The sequence below is a fragment of the Anopheles moucheti genome, chromosome 3 (genome assembly GCF_943734755.1).
Source record: "Anopheles moucheti chromosome 3, idAnoMoucSN_F20_07, whole genome shotgun sequence".
NCBI lineage: Eukaryota > Metazoa > Arthropoda > Insecta > Diptera > Culicidae > Anopheles > Anopheles moucheti.
Genome location: NC_069141.1, coordinates 72,937,144 through 72,959,608, shown reverse-complemented (window position 1 = coordinate 72,959,608; position 22,465 = coordinate 72,937,144). Strand labels below are relative to the sequence as shown.

General features: G+C 47.6%; 4 protein-coding genes across 4 annotated transcripts; 3 read left to right on the top strand and 1 right to left on the bottom strand.

The window, feature by feature from the left end:
• Window positions 1–477: 477 nt before the first annotated feature.
• LOC128302994 (phenoloxidase 8-like) lies at window positions 478–6,221 on the top strand. The gene is made up of 10 exons (XM_053039845.1): window positions 478–1,041; window positions 1,102–1,557; window positions 1,641–2,265; window positions 2,323–2,563; window positions 2,626–2,815; window positions 3,885–4,775; window positions 4,840–4,941; window positions 5,010–5,637; window positions 5,710–5,953; window positions 6,020–6,221. The coding sequence occupies exons 1-10, from the start codon at window positions 478–480 to the stop codon at window positions 6,219–6,221; spliced, it is 4,143 nt and encodes a 1,380-aa protein (XP_052895805.1).
• Window positions 6,222–7,366: 1,145 nt separating this feature from the next.
• On the top strand, window positions 7,367–17,188 carry LOC128302993 (uncharacterized). Its single transcript, XM_053039844.1, has 16 exons — window positions 7,367–7,891; window positions 7,972–8,325; window positions 8,400–8,501; window positions 8,576–9,203; window positions 9,269–9,518; window positions 9,595–9,784; window positions 10,906–11,502; window positions 11,564–12,019; window positions 12,084–12,708; window positions 12,772–13,012; window positions 14,728–15,298; window positions 15,366–15,719; window positions 15,795–15,896; window positions 15,976–16,603; window positions 16,669–16,918; window positions 16,987–17,188. The coding sequence occupies exons 1-16, from the start codon at window positions 7,367–7,369 to the stop codon at window positions 17,186–17,188; spliced, it is 6,075 nt and encodes a 2,024-aa protein (XP_052895804.1).
• Window positions 10,933–13,329, top strand: LOC128302199 (phenoloxidase 8-like). The gene is made up of 5 exons (XM_053038957.1): window positions 10,933–11,502; window positions 11,564–12,019; window positions 12,084–12,708; window positions 12,772–13,012; window positions 13,118–13,329. The coding sequence occupies exons 1-5, from the start codon at window positions 10,933–10,935 to the stop codon at window positions 13,317–13,319; spliced, it is 2,094 nt and encodes a 697-aa protein (XP_052894917.1). The 3' UTR covers window positions 13,320–13,329.
• Window positions 17,189–18,385: 1,197 nt separating the features above from the next.
• LOC128302992 (odorant receptor 82a-like) lies at window positions 18,386–19,730 on the bottom strand. The gene is made up of 4 exons (XM_053039843.1): window positions 19,252–19,730; window positions 18,725–19,163; window positions 18,506–18,658; window positions 18,386–18,439 (listed from the first exon to the last, which is right to left on the bottom strand). Exons 1-4 carry the CDS (start codon window positions 19,728–19,730, stop codon window positions 18,386–18,388), a joined length of 1,125 nt encoding a protein of 374 aa, XP_052895803.1.
• Window positions 19,731–22,465: the final 2,735 nt, after the last annotated feature.

Sequence of the window (22,465 nt, the reverse complement as noted above, 5' to 3'; positions counted from 1 at the left end):
TCTTGTACAGTACGAGCTAAAGGACTTCTTTATCCATGAGTTTCGTCTCTGTTTAGCTCGAGGTTAAAAACTAGCTGTGGTGGTTGGACATTCTGAAGCTGCAGATGGTCCAGAACACTACCTGAATGGTACTTTTGCTGACACCAGCTGAGCATAAAGCAAAGACGATAGCATGGTCAGTTCATCAAGATTTCAATTTCTCAAGCATTCGAGCTACTAAAAAAGCGACTATCAGTTGTCCCCATTCTGTCTAATGCCCAGTTTCCTCTTCGGGGTTAAACTTAGCTAAACTCTCTAAACCCTTATCAGTGTGTGTTGCGGTTAGGTGCGTAAAATGTGTCCAAAATTAGGCAGAGCAACAATTTTTGGCAACGGATATAAAACAGCTCGATTGGCAAGCACCCGAAACAGTAGCATTCAATCTACGACCCCAGTGTGTCCGGTTTCGCGTCCCCTTGGCAAGACGGTGTCAGCACGATGGCTACGGTACGGGACAAATTTCGCGGGCTGCTGCAGCATCCGTACGAACCGCTGTTTCTGCCCAAAAACCAGGGCCAACTGTTCTACGATCTGCCGGAGAATTTCTTCACCGAACGGTACCGACCGATCGGGCAGAATTTGATCAATCGGTTCGGTGCGTCCGCCATACCGCCACAGGGTGCGAGCGCGGACACGCCTGTGATGAATCGCGTCTCGATCAACAGTATCCAGGAGCCGGATTTAGCGTTTGCCGAGGCCATTCCGCGGCGTGGTGCCTTTTCGCTCTTCATTCCGGCGCATCGCCAGATCGCGGGACGCTTGATCGCGCTATTTCTGGAGCAACCGGACGCAGACACGCTGGGCGATGTGGCGGCATTCGCGCGTGATCGTCTGAACGGGCCACTGTTTCAGTACGCTCTGTCCAGTGCGGTGCTGCATCGCACGGATACGGAAGATGTGCCGGTGCCTTCGTTTTTGCACCTGTTTCCAGACCGGTTTGTAGATCCGGCCATATTCCCACAAATGCTGGAGGAAGGTCGTGCTGTTTTGCAAGCAAACCGGGTATGTGTTACTGTGTGGCTGGAATTGTCGAGCCGATGATTGTATTGTATCTCCGTACAGATGTCCGTAGACATTCCGATGAACTACACAGCCTCAGAACGTGTGACGGAGCAGCGGTTGGCGTACTTCCGCGAGGATATCGGTGTGAACCTGCACCACTGGCACTGGCATCTGGTGTATCCCGGGGATGGGCCCGATCGAGTAGTGCGAAAGAACCGCCGCGGTGAGCTTTTCTACTACATGCATCAGCAGATGATTGCCAGATATCAGGTCGAGCGGTACAGCCAGGGGTTGGGCAATGTGACGCAACTAAACAACCTTCGGGCACCCGTTCCGGAACCGTACTATCCGAAAATTCTGCGAAGTGCCAACAATCGTACGTATCCGGCACGGTACACCAACATGACGATGGAAGATGTCCAGCGCGCCGACGATCAGCTGCGGGTGATCATTGCGGATGTGGAGCGTCAACTTCAACGCATCGTCGAAGCGATCGATGCGGGCGTAGTCGTGCAGGTAGGCGCAATCTCGGATGAAGCAATGCGGGATATCCGGACGACGGAAGTAATCTTGAGCACGATCCCTTTTTTTTTCGACAGCCAGGAGGACAACGCACCCAGCTGGACAATTTCCGGGGCATTGACATCCTGGGGGATATTATTGAGAGTTCTGCCCTGTCGGTTAATCGGGACTTTTACGGCGATACGCACAACAGCGGACACATTCTGCTTTCCTTCATCCACGATCCGCGGGGCGAATTTCTGGAGAGCTTCGGCGTGATGGGTGACGTGACGACGGCCATGCGCGATCCCATCTTCTACCGTTGGCACACTTACGTGAACAATCTGTTCCAGCGCCACAAGCTACGGTTTGCGCCGTACGGTCCAGCTGACCTGAGCAATCCGGGCGTTATCCTGAACAGCCTCGAAACGGAGCTGGATCGTCAGGGAAGTGTGAAGAATTTGTTCCTCACGTTCTGGCAACGTTCGCAGGTCGATCTGGGCGCGGGGCTGGATTTCGGCCCGGAGGGCAACGTGTTCGTTACCTTCACACACCTGCAGCATGCCCCGTTCAACTTCCGGCTGCAGGTAGCTTACACTGGCCAACCGAAGCCCGCGACAGTGCGCCTCTTTCTCGCACCGAAACGCAACGAACGTGGCGCGACGCTGACGTTCGAGGAGCAACGACGGCTTGCCATCGAGATGGATACCTTCCGGGTGAACTGTAGGTATTAAAGCGCTCGAAACAATTCCACCCAGCTAACTGGTATGGTTTTTGCAGTGCTGCCTGGCACGAACAACATCATACGCCGCTCGGTGAACTCGAGCGTCACGATCCCGTACGAGCGGACCTTCCGCAACGTGGGCCAATCGAACGCGGGTGATGAATCGTTCCGGTTCTGCGGGTGCGGATGGCCATCGCATATGCTTGTGCCGAAGGGTGATGCAATCGGCGTGGAGTATGATCTGTTCGCTATGCTGTCCAACCACGAGCGGGATGTAGTGAATCCGCTGTTTGACGAGTGAGTGATCGAGTGAGTTCGTCGAAAGGTACATAATTCATCTGTACCTCTTTTTTTTCCAGAAAAATGGGATGCAACGATGCACATTCGTTCTGCGGTTTGCGTGATCGTACGTATCCGGATGCCCGCAACATGGGTTTCCCGCTCGATCGTCGCGTACCGAACGGGGTTCAATCGTTTAAGGACTTCATTGCGCCATATCCGAACATGCGTGTCGCCACGGTGACGGTTCGCTTCACCAACACGGTCGTGGCGCGAACGTAAGTATTCCAGGATGTGCAATTTCTGGATCAAATAGTAATGACGATCGCTTGTACGACGCTTTTTTTTGCTAGTAGACAGAACAAATGAGCTTTGGAAATTTTTGGAAATAAAAAGCATTTTTTTGAAAAATTATACAAGTGGAAGATATTTTTCTAATGAGTTCTAGTTTATATCTTAAGGTATAGACATTAGAAGCTACTGATGTATAAGGTCTATACATAAGTTTTGACGGTTTTTATGCTTATTATTTATGGTTTATTTTATGTTTAAAACTTCGTCCCCCGAGAACCATCGTATAATGAGAGAATATTATGGCAATCACGCTTTACCGGAAAGAACGCGCCAGAGGTGGTTTCAACGGTTTGTAAGTGGCAACTTTAGTATGGAAAATGAAGAAGGATAGAATGAAAGATGGAGAACTGGAGACAACACTTAATAAAGACCCTACAAAAACACAGCCTCAGTTGGGAAATATGTTTTGGGTTACTCAGCCAGCCATTTGTCAATGTTGAAAAGCATTAGGCATGATCCGGCAGGGCATTGGGTGCCACATGAGCTAAAGCAAGCTCATGGAGCATGGCTTGACCGCGCAGCACTTCCAGAATTGAACCACAACCGGATTTCTTTTTTTCTGAAGGAATCTACAATCTACCCAAATGATGGGAAAAGGTTGTACAAAGTGACGAAAGTTACTTTTCTAAATAAATCCGAAATCGGGGCTATGATGGCACCTAATACTAATGTAATGTAACGCTTTTAATCTAAAGACAGAACGGCTAAATCGCTTATCTGCTTGTAATGCGCAAGCGTGCACAGGAAGTGCAATGTACTCGCCTGCGGTGTAACGACTACGATAAGTAAGTTATTCAACTTTCGTTTAACAACATCTGTTGCTAATTGGATTCTAATCAATGCAGCTAACAATTGCATACGAGTGTAAAACGTTTTAGGTATAAATATGTGGCCCTTAAGCTAGATTAGCCAGTCACTTCAGACAGTGCTTGAAACCCTCTAGAGGAAAGTTTCTAGTGCACACAAGTTCTAGTTCCCAAAGTAGCGCAAAATGTCGGACATCGAAACAGGATTCCTGTGTCTGATGACACGTCCAACGGAGCCACTGTTCTATCCAAAGTACAACGGCGAGATCTACATGGATCTACCCAGCGAGTATCTGCCGGAGCGCTATCAACCCATTGCGGACGCCATTAAAACACAACACGGATCGGTTGCGAAGCACCACATCACCATCAAACCGGTTGCCGAGTTGCCGGACTTCAGCTACACGGCCCGTGTACCACGCGACGGTGACTTTAATCTGTTCAATCCCGCCCAACGGCATACCGCGGGCCGGTTGATCGCGGATCTGATCGCCCAGCCCGACCCGGAAACGATGCTATCGGTGGCCGCCTATGCGCGCGATCGTCTCAACCCGACCATGTTCCAGTATGCGCTGGCCGTCGCGTTGGTGCATCGGAAGGATACGGGCAGCGTACCGGTGCCATCGTTTCTGGAAATGTTTCCCACCCGGTTCGTCGATCCGGCCCTGTTTCCCAAGCTGCGCGAGGAGGGTTTCGCCGTGCGGCAGGGGCAACGGGTGGCAATCGAGGTGCCACACAATGCGACCGCATCGGAGGCCGATCCGGAGCAGCAGTTGGCGTACTTCCGCGAGGACATCGGCGTGAACTTGCACCATTGGCACTGGCATCTGGTGTACCCGCAGGAGGGCCCGCTGGAGGTGGTGGGTAAGGATCGACGGGGCGAGCTGTTCTACTACATGCACCGTCAGATCACGGCGCGCTACAACGTGGAACGGTTCTGCAATCGGATGCCAGCGACGAAAGCGTTGAAAAATATGCGCGAACCCATCCCGGAGGCGTACTTTCCGAAGTTGCTGAACAGTGCGCTCAACAGAACGTACCCGGGCCGAGCGGCCAACATGGTGCTGAGTGTAAGTGAGATCGTGGGATCAGGGGCAAAGAGATTCAGATTTGTAAAAATTAAATCCCTCACAGCATGTCAACCGTCCGGAAGATGACGCCGTCACGACCATTCTGGAGCTGGAAGCATCGCTGGGAAAGATCAAAGAGGCAATACGGTCAGGATTTGCCCTCGCGGTAAGGCAATGCTCTTTTCTGATCTCCGATCTGTTTCGCTTCAGTCGATTAACACTTCTCTTCTGCAGGAGGACGGCACGCGAGTCCCGCTGGATGCAACGATCGGGATCGATGTGCTTGGAAATCTCATCGAAAACTCGGATCTTTCGGTGAATGTGCCGTACTACGGCAACTACCATTCGCTCGGCCACGTCCTCATCGGGTACATCCACGATCCGGACAATCTGTACCACGAAGGGCACGGTGTGATGGGTGAGTTCACCACGGCGATGCGCGATCCCACCTTTTACCGTTTCCATCACCACGTGGACGATGTGTTCGATATGCACAAGCAGAAGCTTCCGGCGTACAGCGAGCCGGAGCTTTCGTTTCCGGGCGTATCGATCGCGGACGCCACGGTACAAATAACGAGTGGCAAGGCGGCCCGAAACCGGTTGCTCACCTTCTGGCAACGGTCGCAGGTTGATCTGGGGACGGGGTTAGATTTTGGCCCGCATGGTAACGTGTTGGTAACGTTTACCCACCTTCAGCACGCACCGTTCGCGTATCAAATCATGGTGCACAACGAAACGGCCGAACAGAAGAAGGGTACGGTGCGGATCTTCCTGGCGCCGATTTACGATGCCCAGGGCGAACAGCTGCTGTTGAGCGAGCAGCGTCGTTACGTGGTGGAGATGGACAAGTTTGTCGTGAGCTGTGAGTATTGTGTTGCTGGAAGTACTGGAGAGGTTATGTTCGCTTCTTAACTCATCGCCGCTTCGTCCACAGTGCATCCGGGTGAAAATAGAATCATCCGACATTCGGAGCAATCGAGCGTGACCATACCGTACGAAAGGACTTTCCGGCGGGTCGATGCCTCCAACATGCCCGGCTCGGAAAGCTTTCGGTTCTGCAATTGTGGCTGGCCTGCTCATATGCTGCTGCCCAAGGGCCATCCCGATGGGCAACCGTTCGAACTGTTTATTATGGTGTCTGACTACAAGGATGATGCAGTTCGTCAGGGTTTTAATCCGTAAGTTCCCAGCTTGTCTCATGTAGTTTCTTTGCATTAAACATACGTTTTTCCATACCCTTGCAGGAACGAGAACTGTAACGATTCACACTCGTACTGTGGCTTGCGGGATCAGCTGTACCCCGATCGTCGTGCCATGGGCTTCCCCTTCGATCGTTTGCCGTCTTCCGAAGATCATTTGATGAGAGATTTTGTTGGTCGATTTTCCAACATGAGTCGCACTGTGGCGGAGGTACTGTTTACCAATACGGTCATTTCGCGCACATAACTGACTACCGGATATGGATAAAGAGAAAAGTCGACGGACATTGAAATCTTCAAATTGTGCTATGAAGTAGGAGAAAATGGGACTATCAAAATATACTTATAATTGAGCATGCAAAACAATGTTTCTACATAGCTTATATTTTATCTGAAATACGACAAAATGAAATTAAAGAACGGATTGAGAAGAATTCTTGGACCCCTGCATGTGGAAAGAGCACATGAGTTGTACGGTGACTTCACTATCAAGCCTTGAATTTTACTCGTCTAACTCCGGTGAGCTGGTTATGTCATAAGATTGACACCGGACAATCAAGCTTGGAGAGTCTTGCTGGTGCGTCAACACACAAACAGGAGGAGTTTGACATATATTTAGACTAACATTACGAAGATATCTTATATCACAAAATGAGAGCGTGTAGATAGTTAGATTGTTTAATTTGTTCTGTTCTTAAGAACCTACATGGCGGTAAGGTCAAGGCACCTATCTTCACATGACAAGACTCATTCCCAATTACATCCGGAGTGATCAACCGAACGTAAGAATATTGGTCAGAAATGCCTTAAAACTCACTACAAATACCAAAAACATGAGGAAAATCAGCTTCCATGAGCGAGTACCGATCAAATATTGGAATCGATAAGAATACTCTTGCCAGTACAGTCAGAAGATCCAAACCCCAATCCCCAGTAAGTTGTATGCTCCAAATATATAAGAGAAAACTAATCAGAACTCATAAAATTTTAAACAATATTACTATACATGCAATAATCTTTTGACGTCCAGGCTTTGCAGTTTCTTATCCATTTTTTTTTGTTTTGAGAAACCCACCGCACACACTAAAGCGATCTGAGATTTCTGTGTTGCTCCATGGGCCTCAAGTATGTTGCTTACGCCGATGCACATTAATAGATGCAGATAAAAATGCATTATCGCAATTGCAGTGGTTTTCAACCGCAAACAAACAAAAAAACTCATTTTTAGCAAGAGAATTGCATGCACGCGTAAGATTGCAGCGCCATCGCGAAACGGTATATAATGCAGGCGAGTATGTGCTGCCAGCATCACAAACGGTGTGTGCCACAGTAATCGAGTGTACAAATAACGACAGCAAACTCTTGGGAAGCGATCTCCGTGCGCAAGTGAAAATGGCTGACAACAGGAAACTTTTGGCATTGCTGCAGCGCCCACTGGAACCAACGTTCTACCCGAAGGACAACGGTAAAACGGTGGTGGATCTTCCGGACAATTACCTTACCGAACGGTACAAACCCATTGGCGAATCGCTGCAAACCCGGTTCTCGGAGGATGTGGATACGCGCATTGCGGTGCGGGCAGCGGCACTGCCGGACATTTCCTTCGCCGAGGTGATCCCGCGGCGGGGCGATTTTTCGCTCTTCATTCCGAAACATCGCCAAATTGCGGGTGATCTGATCAACCTGTTCATGAGCCAGCCGGACGTGGATACGCTGATGAGTGCCGGATCGTACGCTAGGGATCGCTTGAACCCGATCCTGTTCCAGTATGCGATGGCGGTAGCGATCCAGCATCGGCCGGACACGAAGAATCTACCCATTCCCAGCTTTCTCGAGCTGTTCCCGGACTCGTTCGTTGATCCGACCACAATCCCGCAACTCCGAGAGGAAGGTGCGGTCGTTGCACAAAAAGATCGGGTAAGGTTTACTAAGAGGGCCATTTTCGAATATTTCCCGAGAGCGTCATGGAATCCTCATGCGAATTCTTGATATTATAGATAACCATAGACATTAAAATGAACTACACTGCCTCGGATCGTGAGGAAGAACAGCGGTTGGCGTACTTCCGCGAGGATATCGGCGTGAACCTTCACCACTGGCACTGGCATCTGGTGTACCCGGGTGAGGGACCCAACAATGTCGTGAACAAAGATCGTCGCGGGGAGCTGTTCTACTACATGCATCAGCAGCTGATCGCTCGCTACAATGTGGACCGGTTCTGCAACCGGTTGGCTCGTGTACGCCCACTGACCAGCTTACGGGAGGCCCTGCCCGAAGGATACTTCCCGAAGATTGTTCGTAGTTTGACGAATCGTGCGTTTCCGTCACGTCCGCAGAACACAATCCTGCGGGTAGGTTGGATCGAGATTGGAACGATGGGGCACTATACTATTTACCTATATCGCACTTCGCATGTTCTTTGCAGGATTTGAATCGGATCGAAGACGATGTGGTTCTTACGATAAACGACATTGAGCGTTGGGGTAGTCGCATTGCGGAGAGTATCGATGGTGGTTACGTTGTTGCGGTAAGTGTAGCAGTAGAAATGCAACAGAGTCAGGAGAAACTAAACGGAACTGCTGGTCCACTTTTGTTTTCTAGCCTGGAGGAAACAGAGTTCCGTTGGATGAGCAGACGGGTATCGACGTGCTGGGCAACATCATGGAACCGTCAGCCCTTTCCGTCAACAGCCAGTTCTACGGCAACTATCACGGCCATATGCACAATCTGATCGCCTTCAGCCATGATCCGGAGAACCGTTTCCTGGAGGGATATGGTGTGGTGGGCGAGTTCCAGACGGCAATGCGTGATCCAGCATTCTACCGTCTGCACGCCCAGGTGGACAACATGTTCCATCGCTACAAGCGTACCCTTCAGCCGTACAACGCTAACCAGCTGGGATATGCCGGTGTGCAGATACAATCGTTTGGTGTACAGTTGAATCGAGCCAATGCGCCGGCAAACGTGTTGCTGACGTACTGGCAACGATCGCAAATTGATTTGGCCACCGGACTTGACTTCGGACCGCAAGGAAATGTGTTTGCGTCCTTCACGCATCTGCAACACGCACCGTTCACATACCGGATCACGGTAAATAACACTAGTGGTGCGGCACGCCGTGGTACTTGCCGCATTTTCATAGCACCCAAGGTGGACGAACGGAACACTGCGCTGACCATGGATGAGCAGCGTCTGCTGATGGTGGAGTTGGACAAGTTCCGCGTCAATTGTGAGTGTCTCCCTCTATCAGCGACTGTGACTCAACAGTACCTCACTCCGCTTATCTTCCCACAGTGACTCCTGGAACGAATAATCTGGTGCGTCGCTCGGAACAATCCAGTGTCACCATCCCGTACGAGAGAACCTTCCGCCCGATGGCATTGTCCAACATAAATCTACCAGAAACGGAGCAGTTCCGCTTCTGCAACTGTGGCTGGCCACATCATCTGCTGCTGCCGAAGGGTTCTTCCGAGGGTATGAAGTTCGATCTGTTTGTAATGATCTCGAACTTTGCAGATGACACAGTCAACCAGGAGTTTGATGAGTAAGCTCTTCATGGGACATCGGTCGTAAAGGAAGTAAAGGCACTAATGGGATTGTTTTGGCTTCTCGTGCTTTAGGAACATCAACTGCAATGATTCACACTCGTTCTGTGGCATCCGTGATCAGCTGTATCCGGATAAGCGACACATGGGATTCCCGTTCGATCGTCGGATTCCTGTTGCGATGCGTACACTGTCCGATTTTACGCGCCCGAACTCTAACATGACCAACATTGAGGTGAACGTTCGCTTCACCAACACCGTCATCGCCAGAACCTGAGGCATCCATTTGAAGCTTTAACAAGGTAGGCCGTCCCTATTGAGTGTTATCGTTGAGTTGGGTTTGAAACTAAGCAGAGCAGTTGTAATCTTCGAATACCGCTCTAATTTTAACCCGTAGCTAAGGCTCTTGACATTGCTGAGATGGATACAGATACACGATCTTATAACGCATGGAATCTGATGTTAAAAACGAATGATTATAATTTAATAATAATAAAGTGCTGCATATGAAAAATGTACGTAGGTGTACGACCATTCTTACTGGCGGCTAGTGATGTCAGTTGCTAACCACTGCGAATGATAGTGTTTCGTATGTAAAATATTTGAGATATCTCCATGTCTACGAATCACAGCTTGAAATCGAAGAATGTACAAAGACGTCAGGTGGATCTTGATTACTGGAATTTCCAATGGCAAGAATAATTCTTCGAAGATTTTCTCATTGTCCACCGTTTAAAATTGTGGCTTAAATTGCCAAATTGTGACTACTTGATTTATTTGGACGAACATTTGGGTGTTTATGAGGGGACAATTCATTAAACATCTCATCAATCCTCGGCTAATATCCCATTTTATTATGTAAAACCCTCAAAACAGTTACAGACCTTCGTTTCGAGTGTAGTGACGTGTGTCAGTAATTATTATTTTTGCATTATCTCAGGTCGTGAAGCGGCGTGTGCTTGTGTGGGAATCTTCATATAGACAACTACTGGCAATATTTGATGCATAAAAGTCGTAACTTTAAACTATCCGGAGGAATTTTTGCTGAAATAGAGGGTGATTATCAGTTAAACATGTACTCAAAATCAATCACAGATGAAGATCATTGCACTAATACACACTGGTAGATGATGCTGCACTTTAAAATTCAACACACTCAAGGTCGTTAGAAGAACGGAAGCCTCCAGCTTTTGGCAGGGTGATTGTTACCAAAAATGATTGCGGTTTTTTACTGCATGTTTGGGTGGCATTTTTATCATTTCTGCAACACACAAAAACACACCACCACCATGCACTAGATGTACTGCAAACTGCATCAATTAAGTTGTATATATAGCGCTAATGTAGATAAAGGGGAAATTATTGTTCTACTTGTCGCGCGTTAAGATTGTTGCAGCATTGCAAGCAGTTAGCATGGCTGATTTAACACAAAAGTTCCATGGCCTTCTACAACACCCACTGGAGCCGCTGTTTCTCTCTAAAAACAATGGAACGCTGTTCTACGATCTACCGGAAAGGTTCCTAACGTCCCGGTATCGTCCGATAGGGCAAAATCTGGCCAATCGCTTCGGACCGAACGCGTCATCTTCGACGCAAGTTAGCAACGATACGGGCGTGCAGCCCACGGTGGTAACCATACGTGATCTGCAGGAACTCCCGGACCTATCCTTTGCTTCGTGGGTGCAACGTCGTGACGCATTTTCGCTGTTCAATTCCGAACATCGGAAAGCGGCAGGGAAGCTGATTAAGCTCTTTCTCAACCAACCGGACGCGGATACGTTAGTCGATGTGGCTGCTTACTCGCGTGATCGGCTAAATGGGCCCATGTTTCAGTACGCACTGTCGGTGGCACTGTTGCATCGCCCGGATACGAAGAGCGTGCCCGTACCGACGATGTTACACCTATTTCCCGATCAGTTCATTGATCCAGCCACCAATCCAAAGATGATGGAGGAAGGATCGATTGTGCTGGATGAGAACAGGGTGAATGTTTAAGGTTAATCCGTTCCGAAGTATTTTTACAGAGTGCTTTTCTCGCCTGCAGATGGCTATTAGCATACCGGCGAACTTTACCGCAAACGACAATGAACCGGAACAGCGGATGGCTTTCTTTCGCGAAGATATTGGCATAAATCTTCACCACTGGCACTGGCATTTGACGTACCCCGGTTCCGGCCCACCGGAAGTCGTACGAAAGGATCGTCGTGGAGAGCTGTTCTACTACATGCACCAGCAGATACTAGCCCGCTACCAAGTGGATCGTTTTGCCCAGGGCCTTGGACGACTAGAGCCATTGGTGAATCTACGGGAGCCGCTCCGTGAAGCTTACTATCCGAAGCTTTTGCGCTCGGCAAACAATCGTACATTCTCTGCCCGTTATCCCGGAATGACACTGAGCGATGTGGTCCGAACCAGTGACCGAACGGAAGTTAGAATTGGCGATATTGAATCATCGATTACGCGTCTGCTAGCGGCGATCGATGCCGGATCAGCCATTAATGTATGTGCCGGAGTGTGATTTTTACTATCACAACGTGTTTATTGGTCATCTTCAATACTTGCAGACTGATGGAAGCCATGTACCGCTGGATGACGCTAAAGGAATCGACATATTGGGCAACATCATCGAACGATCGGCTCTTTCGATCAATCGCAGTTTATACGGCGATCTGCACAATTCGGGCCACACACTATTGGCCTACATCCACGATCCCCGTGGCACCTATCTGGAGTCGTTCGGCGTGATGGGAGGAGTAGCGACCGCGATGCGCGATCCCGTGTTCTACCGCTGGCATAAGTTCGTGGACAATCTCTTTGTCAGGCACAAGGCTCGGCTCGCTCCGTACACTTCACCCGAGCTCTCCAACAGCAACGTTACGCTGGTTGCACTCGAAACGCAACTGGATCGCACCGATGGCGCTAAGAACAGTTTGGTGACGTACCTTGAGCGGTCCCAGGCAGATCTTGGCTCCGGGCTAGATTTCGGACCGTCCGGTACTGCCTTCGTTAGCTTCACCCATCTTCAGTGCGCACCGTTCGTCTATCGACTCAGCATCAACTCATCTGCACGTGGGCGACGCGACACGATACGCATCTTTTTGCTGCCACGCCAAGACGAACAGGGACGCCCATTGTCATTTGACGACCGACGCACGCTGGCCATCGAACTGGACAGCTTCCGTGTAAATTGTGAGCATTGCATAATTTTCATTAACCCAACGGGAAAGATAATGAATAATTTTGTTTCGCCAGTACGCTCCGGTATGAACACTATCGTACGACGATCGGATAGCTCCAGCATTACCATCCCGTACGAGCGGACCTTTGGGAACGTTGTGCAGGCCAATGCGGGCAATGTGCAATCGCGATTCTGTGGTTGCGGTTGGCCAGCACATATGCTGCTGCCGAAAGGGAATGCGAACGGCGTTGAGTATGATTTGTTTGCCATGGTCTCCCGGTTCGAGGACGATAACGCTAACGTGGAGTATGATGAGTAAGTCCGGTGGAGATTGCGACTGGAAGGCATTTGATTGGTTGCTATGGTAGCTGATATGCATGCTGGGTTTCTCTTTTTCTCCCTTTAACCAACTAAAAACAGGAACACTGGATGTGACGATTCGTACTCGTTCTGTGGATTGAGAGACCGCGTCTATCCAAGCCGCCGTGCGATGGGTTTTCCGTTCGACAGACGAGCAGCAAACAGCGTACGATCAGTTGGCGATTTTGTTGCACCATACAAAAACATGCGACTAACTACGGTCACCTTACGGTTCATGAACAGTGTTATCGATCGACCATAATGCTGTTGATAATGATGGGACTTGGAATGGAACTACGGAAACTTTGCAATAATAATGAAATTTTAAATAAACACCTATAATGCATTTACAAAACACTATAAACAATGAAATCACTGGAATATTTCGATAAGACAAACTGCTATCTTACTTCAGCAGATGAAAGAATTTATTATATTGGATGAAATAAATGTTAACATGTAAAATAATAGGCTTAACATCTACAGCGGAAACCGTTTAGATTCGCGAGATTCGTTCCCTCCCAAGATGTTATGGGAATAATTGATTATCTTTAAAAATTTCAAAATATATGCTCATGTGCTGAAAGTATGATAGGAAATATCAACGTAATCTTTATTGAATTTCATAATACAGCGTGTACAAATAAAGACGGCACAGAACAGAATCAATCTAGCAATTGAAACGGAAAATACTTGTACTCTGATTTCAGAGTTCCAAAATTTCTACTTTCAAGTAAATTAGTTTTTAATAGTCAGCTATCTTCTAGACCTTCTAGCCAGCCCTTTGTCTGGTTAGTTGATAGTTTTTGTGAGCTAAAGAACCTGCATCTCATAATTCATGCTCGTTTACGAACTTTCTTGAGTTTTACGAATCAGGCTTGGCAAGCTCTTGGAGCACTGCATCATGTCATTGAAAAAAACACCGGATAACCCAATTATTTAAGTATTTTGAGTTGACCACACGGAATTGACAAACGGATGTCTGAAGGTGGAGGTCACTTTAAAGGGAAGACAATAACGTTGAGGTGAACGAGTAAACGATTTACATATTTGTGTATATTCTAACTTAACTCGACAATTAAACTATTGACAGGCCGTTTTTCATTCTGCGGATATAAATAATGTTGTAAAATGTTTATTAATATTGGATTAATATTGTAATGAAGTATTACAGTACCAGGTAATACTTTAAAATCCTTGAGTAAATAAAATAGGAGTAGTAATAAAATTCTTTTAAATATTGAACAAGTATTTTGATCTTTTTGTCACGTTGTAATACAAATGTTAAAGATAAAGGTAAAGATGTTGGTCTGATCCATTAGTCTAACCATCCAAAGGTAATGGAAGCCTTCAGATCGATTGGATTCTAAACATAATTTACTATACACTTCAAATAAATATTTTATAGTTCTAGCAAACATGGTCGGATGCATGCTAAGCAGAGCAGTAAATGAAATCTTGATAATTTTCGGTTAAATTCGTTCGTTGAACCGAACCGCAGAAGGCAAGCGATAGTGGCGGTTGAAGTCAAAATAATGCTTCTAAATTATCGTCACATTTAGGCTAGTTTGTGGTTTTCGTGCGCAATCTAACTCGGTATATAAGAGCGTTGCAAATCGACAGCATCATCAACAGTTTGACGAGGTCAGCCGACTGTAAAGCGTGTGCAGAAATTCAACAGTGCCCCGTAGCATCATCAGCCAGCGTCCAGTAAAGATGTCCAACAACAGGAACCTTCTTGCCCTGCTGCAGCGCCCACTGGAACCGACGTTCTACCCGAAGGACAATGGTAAAACGGTGGTCGATCTGCCGGAGAACTTCCTTACCGAGCGTTACCGTCCGATCGGTGCCTCGCTGCAGAGCCGCTTTGGTAATGATGCCGATACGCGCATTCCGGTGCGCAACATAGCGCCGCCGAGCATTTCCTTTGCCGAGGTTGTACCGCGCCGGGGTGGCTTTTCGCTGTTCAACCCCAAGCACCGTCAGATTGCGGGAGACCTCATCAACCTGTTCATGAGCCAGCCGGACGTGGATACGCTGATGAGCGCGGCGGCCTATTCGCGTGATCGTTTGAATCCGATCCTGTTCCAGTACGCGTTGTCGGTTGCTATTCAGCATCGGCCAGATACGAAGGATTTGAACATTCCATCCTTCCTCGAGCTGTTCCCCGATTCGTTCGTTGATCCGTCCACATTCCCCAAGCTGCGTGAGGAGGGTTCCATTGTGCAGGCGGAAAACAGAGTAAGTTGGGGCGAGTTTAGCGCCGGAAGATCGCATGTCTAATGTACTCTTATTGTCTATCGCCTAGATGACTATCGACATTCCATTGAATTATACCGCCTCGGATCGGGAAGATGAACAGCGGTTGGCGTACTTCCGCGAGGATATCGGTGTGAACCTTCACCACTGGCACTGGCATCTGGTGTACCCGGGCGAAGGCCCGAGCAATGTTGTGAACAAGGATCGTCGCGGGGAGCTGTTCTACTACATGCATCAGCAGCTGATCGCTCGCTACAATGTGGAACGTTTCTGCAACCGTCTTGCTCGTGTGCGTCCGCTGACCAACTTGCGTGAGCCTGTGCCGGAAGGATACTTCCCCAAGATCATCCGTAGCTTGAACAACCGTGCCTTCCCACCACGTCCGCAGAACACGGTCCTCAGGGTAAGTGCCTTTCAGCAAAGTATAGAACCTTCAGTTGGGCAAACACTGTAGCCAGGAATGTATTATTCTCGTCAGGATATCAACCGTGTGGATGATAGCGTTGTCTTCACCGTAAGCGATCTCGAACGCTCGGAGGCTCGTATTGCGGAGAGCATTGACGGTGGATATGTTGTAGCAGTAAGTTGATTAGTTTATTTGGTTTAGTTCACTTTCAAAGACAATATCCTTTACATTCTTGAACTCCTTCCTACCGTAGCCGGGTGGTAATCGAATTCCGCTGGATGAGCGTACCGGTATTGATGTGCTGGGTAACATCATGGAACCGTCGGCCCTTTCCGTCAACAGCCAGTTCTACGGCAACTATCACGGAAACTTGCACAACATCCTTGCGTACAGCCACGATCCGGACAACCGTTTCCTGGAGGGTTACGGTGTGATTGGCGAGTTCCAGACGGCTATGCGCGATCCTACGTTCTACCGTCTGCACTCGCAGGTGGACAACATGTTCCATCGCTACAAGCGTACCCTTCAGCCGTACAACGTCAACCAGCTCAACTACGACGGTGTCCAGATTCAGTCGCTTGGAGTTCAGCTGAACCGTGCCAATGCGCCGGCGAATGTGTTGCTCTCGTACTGGCAACGATCGCAGGTCGATCTTGCCACCGGTCTGGACTTCGGACCGGAAGGTAATGTGTTTGCGTCCTTCACGCATCTGCAACACGCACCGTTCACCTTCCGACTGACGGTGAACAACAACACGGGCGCCACCCGTCGTGGTACATGCCGTATCTTTATCGGACCGAAGGTGGACGAACGGAACACTGCGCTGACCATGGATGAGCAGCGTCTGCTGATGGTGGAGTTGGACAAGTTCACCGTGAACTGTAAGACAATTGCGCGCTATTGCAATTGACCGATCGTAACTGATATTACCGATGTTGCTTTTCAGTGAATGCCGGTACGAACAACATTGTGCGCCGCTCGGAGCAGTCCAGCGTGACCATCCCGTACGAGAGAACGTTCCGTCAGGTTGCGCTGTCCAACATTAACGAACCGAGCACGGAAATGTTCCGCTTCTGCAACTGTGGCTGGCCGCATCATCTGCTGATCCCGAAGGGTTCACCGGAAGGCATGCAGTTCGATCTGTTCGCCATGATCTCGAACTATGCCGACGATACCGTCAACCAGGAGTTTGATGAGTGCGTATTGCCCTTTTTTCAATTATCCTCTTATTCTCATCAACGAATTTCTTTTTATCTATCTTTAGGAACGTTAACTGCAACGACTCACACTCGTTCTGCGGACTGCGTGATCAGCTGTACCCCGATCGTCGTGCGATGGGCTATCCGTTCGATCGCCGCATGCCAACCACTGTTAGAAGTTTGCCCGATTTTACCCGCGGCAACACCAACATGGCTACGGCACAGGTGCAGATTCGCTTCACCAACACCGTCATCGCCAGAACTTAAAAACATTGAAGAGATTTTCCTGGAAAGCGGGGTCGCTTAAGACATTTGATTCGAACGGGTTCGACACTTTTATAATGCATTTATTTTATCCCCAATAAATTCAATTTATTATTCAATAGCATTCCTACGCATTATGCTGCTTGCAAACTTAAACTTGAAAGAAACTCGTGTTGATTTGAGATGCGCCTTTATTAAAACATTCAATTGTGAAACGATATTTGTAATGTTGTTGTTTAAGTAATATAATACCAACAGGGTTTTATTACGAGCCATGTTAGGCTGTGATTCTAATAACGTAATTCAATATAACCTTAATAACACAGAATAATATTCAAATTGTGGTTGGATAACTTTGCAGAAGAATCATTCATATGAATCTCATTCATTAAGGAATCAAGGACGAGTCAATTCGTCGAAGATGCATGAATCTCAAAAGATTAATAAATTTGTAAAGTTTATAAATTCTGAAATATGTTGAACATCTAGGAATCCATAGATTTAAGAGTTTCCAGTTGTCCCCTTGCAACTACACTTTGTAAACATTTTTTGCGGGGGCTGAAATGATTTACATTTAGCACTTATTTATAATTTAGGTATCGTGATATTGTTAAATAAAACTAATAGTTTAATTTGACTACAGTAATCAAAAGAATCTTTAGAGATTCACGTACTTTTGAAGGGTTGTTCGCAATGTTCAATAATTTAGGAAACTTTAAATTAGAAATTCGGCCTGTTCGGTGGTGTATTGGTAGCGGCGCGGGTTTTCACACAACAGGAACCGGTACAAAATCCCATCCGGACCAATCATCCCCATAAGCAGAACGGACTATCCTGCTGTGGGTAAAACAAAATTAAAGAAAGCCAGAAAATGCAGACCTAGATCGCTTGAGGTTGTTGTGCCGGTAAAGAGGAAGAAAATAGAAATTCAGAGTCATTCGTCTTAAAGATGCATTCGAATTCATGAATCTGATTCCGATTGATTCAACAATAGTTTGAATTGGTTAATTAGGCCTCCTTGATTCCCATGTAATGCCAAGGGATTTAAGGAATTTCTTTCGGCATAATTCTTTAGCGCATCTTTAGCATATCTTTAGCGACCCACCTCCCAGACACAACCAACCAGTGAGTTGACGAAACAAATGAACCAAAAGTGAAACGTTGATAGCAGCTGCAGAACTCACTATGCATGCAGCCATTCTACTCCATCAGCGACATAAGCAGAGCTACGTACGATCCAGCGGAGTTCAGAATCTGTAAAACGTGGTGGAATAAAATACTGAAGCTCATATACTTGTGATCGGGCAAGATATACCGTACCGCCTTCAGCGTGGGCAGCGATGCCTCGGTAAATCCTGACTTGGCGTTCACCGGTTTGTTCGCTCGCATCATGCAGTTGATCAACATTTTTTGCGTGCGCACATCCGCCTCATACCAGTTGCTTTTGTACACAGCATCGTGCACCAGTGTGCTCTGGAATCGAATCGATATTGCAGACGAGCGCTGTGTTAAGCCACAAATCACACTGTATTCCTTTACCTCATGATACAGCTGCGAGCCGTAGTAGCAATAGTAGGTAATCTGTATAGTGATGGCCGTCCCGTACGCTACATAAACCACCATAATGCTGGTGCCCGCCGAAATGACCAACTGGAACCCGAGCATGCACAGCAGCACCGACGAGATGAGCAGTTGATTCAGGATGACGTTCTTGTACGCATCGATGACACGATCCGCCAGGTGCAGTATATGCTTGTGGTACTCGATGAGTTTCCCGAGCTGGCCGTTACCGACCGCATCGAACTGCAGGTTCTCGAACCGCTGCTGTATGATGACAAAGTGTGCCACCAGGCAGGAGGAAAACGTACCGAACGAAGCATCACACGCGACACAATCCAGCACGACCCAGAATATGGCTACGCTGCACCAAACAAAGAAAGCCGTGAAGGTCACCGGATGTTTCACATCCAGCGGGAAGCTGTTCCGGAGCGTGGGAACAAAGCGCAAGAGAATGAAAGCTTTCGGTTTGTCGTGGCTCAAAAAGGAAAGGCAGCAAAGAAACTTACTCCATCAGCAGTGGCAGTTTCCAGTCCGCCTGCTCGGACAGGACGACCAGCACGAGAGCAGCACCCACGAACAGTATACCGGTGGACATGGCGGTAATCAAATAAGCCCACGCAAGGAAACGGTCAATGCGGTTATACTGTCGTACGATCCGGACCTCGTTTGGCTGGAGCGTACGCTTGAGCGCGTCCAGCTCGTCCACGATGTTCCAAATGTCGGTCCGGTGGAGGCGCAGATTGTACTGGCGCACCAGCCCCAGGTAGGCGGTACAGGTCGGTCCCAAACAGTCGCACAGCAGCATAATTTCGTCGATGTGCCTGACGGCAAACATGACCGTGCCCAGCTTCATGACGAGCACGGTGAAGAAGCTAAACGCGTACAGCACACTGTCAGCGCCCGTTTCCCGTCGGGTAATGCCAATGGCCCGTAGGCAGTATGATTGGACGCGAAAAAAGTGAACGGTTTGAGCGGCTTTTAGCATGATTGATGCGTTGAGACGTTCGCCGATACTGATGCGTGCGCTGGTGATGGGAAGCCATTTTAAACAGGTGGACGATTGGCAAAACGCATACAGCCAACGGCCCACATATGGCTAATCAGTACTCGCAACCAATTCGTTACGTTTGATATGCGGTAATTAAGCTGTCGACGGATGTCACCGGCAAGGGGTTCGTTTGTGTCTCAATTCTATTACAAGACAAAGCCCGATTGATTATTTGCTCTCACCTGGGGGTTTAGAAGAAATATGTCTTTGAAATGAACATGTTAAGGTTCGGAAAAATGAAATATTCGACAGATTGTTTTTATGGTTATTTAATTTAAAAGAAGGAAAACCCACTAAGATATATGTAAAACCAAGGAGATACAAGCTTGGATGAGCTTGAAGCACAACAGCTTTAATGACGGCAACCAGCGGCGGATCAAACGGTAGGCGGAGTAGGCGGTCGCCTAGGGATTCGCCGTGTTAAGGGCCACAAAACAATTGTGCCGATTGTGCGATTTTTGGAAATTTAACAGCAGAGTTAATTTATATCAAAAAAAAATTAATTTAAAATGTAAAAAATTGATCAAAAATATCTTCCTTGGTTATATAAAACATTTGTTTCTATGCGATAAATTAAATGCACAAAAGAATATCGACTCTGTGACTTGAAAGTATAAACGAAATTGCACCAGGATTTCCGAATGTATAGTACCAGGAGAGCATCCACGGAAGAGGTAGCACCTGGTATTTTGCCCGCCTAAAGGTATGCAATAATTAAACACTAACTTTCCATACAAACCAGCTGTTTTCAGATTTCCGATACCAGGAGAGCATGTTTTTCAAGAGGTAACACCTGGTACCAGCCGAGCCAGCACAAATCACGCGCTTCCCGGTAGTTGCAATCCCAAGTTGTTGCATGTAAGATGTTGCATGCCAGATGTTGCGCAACATATGTCGCGCGACATATGTTGCGCGACATATGTTGCATGCCAGATGCTGTGCAACATATGTTGCGCAACATGTGTTGTGCAACATCTGTTGTGCAACATCTGTTGTGCAACATCCTGGTTATCGGCTGGTACCAGGTGTTACCTCTTGAAAAACATGCTCTCCTGGTATCGGAAATCTGAAAACAGCTGGTTTGTATGGAAAGTTAGTGTTTAATTATTGCATACCTTTAGGCGGGCAAAATACCAGGTGCTACCTCTTCCGTGGTATGCTCTCTTGGTACTAAACATTCGAAAACTGGTAGTTTTTGAAGCAGTTTTTCGGTGGTTTTCGAGTAAAATTGCTGTACTAGGTGCTACCTCTTCCGTGGATGCTCACCTGGTACTATACATTCGGAAACTGGTAGTTTTCGAAGAAATTTTTCACGACCAACGGGAAAGTTAGTGTTTAAACATTGCATACCTTTCGGCGGTTTTTGAGCAAAATTGCTGCAAAATTTTACTTGACCAACGGAATAGTTAGTGTTTAAACATTGCATACCCTTCGGCGGATTTCGTGAAAAATTGCTGTACTAGGTGCTACCTCTTCCGTGGATGCTCTCCTGGTATCGCAAATCTGAAAACAATTGTGTTGTTCATCGCCTAAAACATCAACATGAGCGAAACAGGTTTCTAAAAAAATTCGCAGCTTGTTACCGAAGAAGTAAACCGATTGGAAACTGCACCTTGGGCGAAAAATCGTAGAAGGCGTTGGACTAATCAGGAATCGTAAATGTACGTAAATCGTAGAAAATGTGATACCAGTAGTGGCGTTAACTTACTAACTTACTAACTAACTTACTAGGCCTGTTTACAGGTTTACGCAACAGAACTCTGAGGTGTACGCAAGGGAGCTTTCTTTCCGAGACTTTGCTGGAGTTGTTAAATCATGTTTGAAGTATACCTCCCTAACACCGATAATGCCGTAGCAAAATTATAGGGCCTCCTTTAAAAATTTTCTCTCTGGGCCTCCAAGGGGATTGATCCACCACTGACGGCAACTGTCAAATTGTGTGGGTTGTTATTCTCTAAGGAAGCCCCTTTAATCCATCATTAAAAATTGGTTACTAGATTATACCGCTCAAACGAAGCTTCCATCAGCCCGATAGACAGCAAGGGTCGGAAAAACTAAACAAAAACAAAAAAGAACACACCCACAACTGAGTTCAATACCCTCCGGCTGATTGAAGTGCCTTGTATTAAGAGGATCGAGAATGGCTTGAAGACTTTACCGTTGCGCTTCAATGCGTTTCAATTCGCCGCCTTTTTGCCCACGCACCAAGCTGTCGGATATGAATTCCGAGTGAAAAACGATCACCAACACCAGCAAATGAAGTACCAGCGCTCACCGTAATGGCGGGCGGTAAACCAGCAAAACCCCAAAATGGTTTGGGATGTAAAGTAAACCTACCGGAACAATCGTTTCGGGTGTAATTATAATACGTAGGGCGCACCGGTGGTGTACCTTGGACCTGGCGGGTATTTTCGCTCGAATGGTTTTTGCAGCCAGCGAGCGCAAAACAGGGTGCCGTGTTTTGTCTGTGGCCCGCCGTAAAAACAATCAGAAAACATTTGACCTCATCGACGCGGAAAGTAAACACCAATTTTGGGCGCACTCATCGACCGACCGTGAAGCGGTTCGGTTGCGTTCGTATTTGCCCCGGGTTGGCAGACATTGCCGGGGCACAGTTTAATATTTATCCTGCATCCCGCAGTTTAAACATGTTGCCCTATTAATATTTTACA